General features: G+C 41.5%; 1 protein-coding gene across 1 annotated transcript; it reads left to right on the forward strand.

The window, feature by feature from the left end:
- The first annotated feature begins 330 nt into the window (after positions 1 to 330).
- Il2 (interleukin 2) lies at positions 331 to 5,018 on the forward strand. The gene is made up of 4 exons (XM_005336531.3): positions 331 to 486; positions 576 to 635; positions 2,945 to 3,091; positions 4,908 to 5,018. The coding sequence occupies exons 1-4, from the start codon at positions 340 to 342 to the stop codon at positions 5,016 to 5,018; spliced, it is 465 nt and encodes a 154-aa protein (XP_005336588.1). The 5' UTR covers positions 331 to 339.
- The last annotated feature ends 348 nt before the right edge of the window (positions 5,019 to 5,366 follow it).

A 5,366-nucleotide genomic window follows, 5' to 3' on the forward strand; every position in this document is an offset into this window, starting at 1 on the left:
CCCCCTTAAAGAAAAGAGGAAAAACTGTTTCATATAGAAGGCGGTAGTTGTATGAATGAAAACTCCGCCTCAGTGTGGGTTCAAGTAAGCAAGAGGGACTTCACCTACATCCATTCAGTCAGCTCATGGGGGGTTTAAAGAAATTCCAGAGAGTCATCAGGAGAGGAAAAACAAAGGTAATGCCACACAGGTAGAGTCTTTGAAAATATGTGTAATATGTAAAACACTCTGACGCCCCCGTATTATTTTTCCAGAATTAGCAGTATAAATTGCTGTCCTGCTCGGGAGCTCCCTATCACACTCTCCAATCACTACTCGGGTAACCTCGACTCTACCGCCATGCACACCATGCCGCTGCTGTCCTGCCTCGCACTCACCCTCGCACTGCTTGCACACGGTGCACCCACCTCCGGCTCTGCAGAGGAGACAAGGCAGCAGCTGGAACATCTACTGCTGGACTTGCAGGTGCTTTCGAGAGGTGTCAGTGTGAGTACTCTCCCTTTCCAACGTCAGCCCTGAGCTGTCTTTTTCTTGGTGGAGTTCATTTTGAATTACAATGTCTTATGCTTTCTCAGAATCAAGAGAATTCCACACTTACCAGGATGCTGAAATTCAAATTCTACATGCCCAAGAAGGTAAGTACACTTTTCTACATTTGATTTATGTTTTAATAAAATTAAAAGCAACATGAAAGTTTGGATACTGAATACATCATCTGAGGAAAACTGAGTAACTTCAGTATCTTTTTTCAAAAAAAACTAAGTTTGATAATGGGGCTTCCGTTAAGATGGCTTGCCTCCATTTCTTACATGTGTTTTGGAAAAAAGGGAATGAGAAGAAAATGTAAAAGTAGTATTGTCACTTGGTTGCTGGGACAATTTAAATAGAAGATATGTTGATTTACTGTTTTAGTTAAAATGTAAGACTCTAGAGAGATTTGATGATATTATTTTTGCATATAAAATATAAAAATTGGCTCTGAAGGCACTTTTAAAAGTGCTCCGTGCTGTAGGGGAGGTCTTCGGGGCCTCCCTGAGAGCAGCTGGCAGCACAGGGGCTGAAGTGACCTCCCAGCTCTGCCTGTCCCGGTGCCCGGGACCCTGGGCCCGCCCACTGCTACCGCCTTTACATGCTGGCCTCCCTTCTACTTACACGAGTGGTCACGGTGCACACTGAGAGTCTTGTGAGGACTGGGAATGCGACCTGTTGGTTTAAACTCCAATGAGTGTGAGCTCTGGAGAGGACTAGTGAAGATGAAATTCTTTCTGGGAAGCAAGAAGTACGATTTTGGACTTATATACCTTTCTGCCAGTAGAGCTGGAGACTTACAATTTAAGACCAAAATGTGTCTGGCGTCACTGTACTGAGACTCATTATCCAGCAAGCCCTTGGGATTAAGAGCCTCGTTGGCTTGTTCTGGGATTCGGCTAGTCACAGGGCAGTAACAGGTCACGCAGGCTCTAGAGTGCCTCACAGGTGCCAGTTTCCCAGCAGCTGTGACAGTCAACAGAGAACGGGCACAACTTTGGTGAAAGGAACCTTATCCTAGGGTAATTCTAAGACCAGAAAAAAAAACGGGATTTCAGAGGGCAAAGATGAACCTGTTGATCCACTTCTGAGAAATCAAGGGAACTGCTGAAGCTTCTGTACTGAAAGATAAAAAGGGAAAGAGCAGATGAGCTCTCGCTCCATCAGAGCCCCACAGCTTTTTACTTCCACAAAAAAGACACCAGACTGTTTTCTGAAGGGAATGGCTCCAGATTGCTCATGCGCATAAGTCAAGCCCTGAATACAGAAGTGTCGTAGCAAGTTGAAAGGGCAGTGGACAAGCATGTCCAGAGACCTGCTGTCCAGCTCCTGTTCCCCATGAAGACTGGCTGAGAGACAGCGTGAGATCAGGCGTGTCATTTAGAAGGCAGTGGAATTCCTTGAATCTGACTTTCTAAATGACAGCTCAAACTGCTTGAAACCAAAGGTAATGGGATAAATTATATTCATTTGTTCCTTTAGCCACCATGCACATATACAAAAATTTTGGAAATTTAATACAAATATTTTGTTCAAAGGAGGCTATATCAAGGCTATAATGAAAAAGAATTAAAACTTAACCCTCCTTCTACCTACTTGTGTGGCCTTGGGCAAGGCACAGATTCTGAGACCCAGATTCTTAGTTTCCTTATTTATGAGATGGAGACAACAGTACCGTACTGCTGATCTCAGAATACGGCTGTGAACTCCAAGGGGCTGGCTCAGGAGAAAACACTTCGTGGAATTTTTGTAGAAATTATGTTTTACCATAGAGGTATGCAATATCATCTCTATCTGCCTACCTATCTTTATCAGGAGATCTGTCCAAAAATCCTGTGCAGATATTGTGATTTTTTTATTTGGTTGGGACAAATAATTTTTTACATGCATCTTAATGTAGCAATTATAGGAAATTAAAATTTAAGACCAAACTGTGTCTTGCATCACTGTATTGAGACCCATGGTCATAGGTATGGTCACAGTAGCCTGACCTGCACAATTTGGGGACTGTGACAGGTGGCCTCTGAGAGCTCCTTTTGCCCTCACCATCCTGTGAGTCTCATCTCTCCAGTTCTCAGGTGTTGGACTTCCAAATCCAACTGCTCTGGCTCCCGTGGGCTCTATGCAGCCTGGAAAGGTAGCCAGTCCCCGTCCGTGATTTCCGTTTGGATGCAGAAGCGTTGACTTTTCACGAAGCCTGGCGAAGTGAAACGTGAGGCTTGTTAGTTGTTAACCAACAGTTAATTCTGATAATTGGTGCTCGAGCCCTGGCTCTGCCAGTTTGGTAATGTGAACTACACTGAGGACAGGGAGAAAGGGAGAATGGGCCCACGGGCGATGGATTAAGATTGACTTCTGATTCTGGCCTTTAGTGTGTGGTAAACTGAGCTAATAATTATTATTCTTATTATTTTAGGCTACTGACCTGGAACATCTTCAGTGCCTAGAGGAAGAACTCAAACCTCTGCAGGAAGTGCTGAATGTACCTCAAAGCAAAAACTTTCACTTGAAAGATACCAGGAACTTCATCAGCAACATCAACGTGACTGTTCTGAAACTAAAGGTAAGGTTTACTCACTTTATTTGCTTCCTGGAAATATGATAAACGGCAGCGGGGGAAGTACTGCATTTTAAAGTACAGTACGTGTCTTTTGGCACTGTGAGGTATCTGTGCATTCATTTAGCCAGCATTCAAAGTGCTCTGTGAATTCGGGTCCTCCTCCATGTGGGGTGCTGCACTGACCCGTGGTGGAGCTGGGAGCACCGCTGGAGGCTTTGAGGCCACACGGCCTCTCCACGGCCTCCATCGGCTCTCAGAGCAATGTCAAACTGGAGGCAGAGAAAGCCTGGAACTGAATCTCACAGAAAGCAAGTAGATGTCACTATGTATTTCCAGTTCCTCAAACCATTTACCAGAATCACCAAGACTGATCACTTGCAAGGATTTTCAAGTGAGGTTTCTTGATCTCTGATGGAAGGACTAATCATAAGAGAGCTGTCTCCAAACATGGCAGCCATTAGAGTGAACAAAAGACGAAATAGTCTACTACTTAGAGGCCCACTTTCAGGCCTCTAAGTATTTTTAAATGCATGGGAAGCAAGAAGTAAATAGAGGATGCAGGGGAGGAGAAAGGGGTTCCCAGCTCGTTCCTCATCCCATCTGTCAAGTACAGAACTCATGAGTTAATAAGTACTCCAAAAGCAGCATGATTTTGATTTCAGCCGTAGAAGCAAGTTTCTAGAAGTATGTAACTCCAGTTGTTTCCAAATAGAAATCACTTTATTAGTGGACTGTTTCAGTTTCAATCTTTAAAAAAAACACATTGAGATCAAAGTCATGCAGACCTTGACAGACTCAGTCCTTCTCTATGCTGAGAGGTTTGCTCTGAACTCTTTGATGAACATCAGAAAACTCATTCTAAACTCATGATACAAATTTAAGATAACATGACACGAAAATTATAAAACTGTGCATCGGAAGCCACATACACTACAAAGCAAAAACCCCAAGAGATTACAATATTTAAATAATTATGTGTATGAATTAAAAGGAATGCACTGTCCTATTTGATTTGTAAGGAATTGCTTCAAATTTGAAAAAGCTATTTCTTATATCTCACTGTACGTCAAAATATTCCCTTCTTAGATCCTCAGTGAGAAGCAGTGTTAAATTTCAACAGAGGTTAATTTCCATGAAGTCACTTCCGAGGAAGGAGTTTCTAAGAACGGTGGGGTTGGGAAACTCTCCTGCACTCTCCCTGTGTCAACTCACGAAGCTGCTTTTCCGTGAATTTCCCCACAGTGAGCTTGTGCTCACTTGCTCTGGGCTAGTTCTATCCTGATTTGAATTAGGAGATTCATTTTGTATAATAATAATTAAGGTTTAGAAAAAAAACATATTCGTACATAACGATTCGTGCATTAAGTGGACTGTTAGGAGATTATCAAGGTTTAGGAAAGAGGAGCATATGTGTCCTAACAGTTCATCCTACAACCTGTTCTACACAGCTACAGATGCATTCCCAGAGGAAAGGGATCAAACAACTGTACTTCACTATGATATTTAATAAAATATCTACCGAGAACTGGTTTTATTCAAATATTTGTACCAAATTCAGGGGAAAGTCTTGTAATCATTGAGAGAAAAATTAACAAATGTGAAAAATAAATGACAATTGAAAAATAAGTAACAATCGCTTGATGTCACAGTAAAATGTGTGATTTTGGCACGTGACATTGATCACAACAAGGAAAAGGTGAATGACAACTGTGTTTAACAAGCTTAAAGGCAAAGGCTATTAGCCCACAGACTTTGGTTAGAGGAATCACATGTGAGACAGACCACTCTAAACTTACACGATTCAAATGCTTTTTCACAGGGATCTGCCACGACGTTCACTTGTGAGTACGCCCAGGAGACAGCGAACATTGTGGAATTTCTGAACACATGGATCACCTTTTGCCAAAGCATCATCTCGAAGCTCGCTTGACAATTAGGTGCCTCCCGTGTATAACATCTAAGTCTATTTATTTAAATATTTAAAATTTATATTTATTTTTGAATGTATGGTTCACTACCTTTTGTAACTATTATTGTTAATCTTCAGTTTATAAATACGGATCTTTTAAGATTCTTTTGTAAGCCCTAAGGGCTCTAAAATGGTTTCAATTAAATTATTTATCCCAAAGTATTTATTATTATATTGAATTATTAAATATAGGATCTATGTAGGTTTGTTAATAAAGGTATTTAATAAAGTTGGTGGATATAAACAAGTCGAGATGTTGGTTATTTGGGGAATGGCATGGAGTGAGCACTGAAATTTTTCTGAATCACT

This window comes from Ictidomys tridecemlineatus, chromosome 9 (assembly GCF_052094955.1).
Source record: "Ictidomys tridecemlineatus isolate mIctTri1 chromosome 9, mIctTri1.hap1, whole genome shotgun sequence".
Taxonomy (NCBI): Eukaryota; Metazoa; Chordata; class Mammalia; order Rodentia; family Sciuridae; genus Ictidomys; species Ictidomys tridecemlineatus.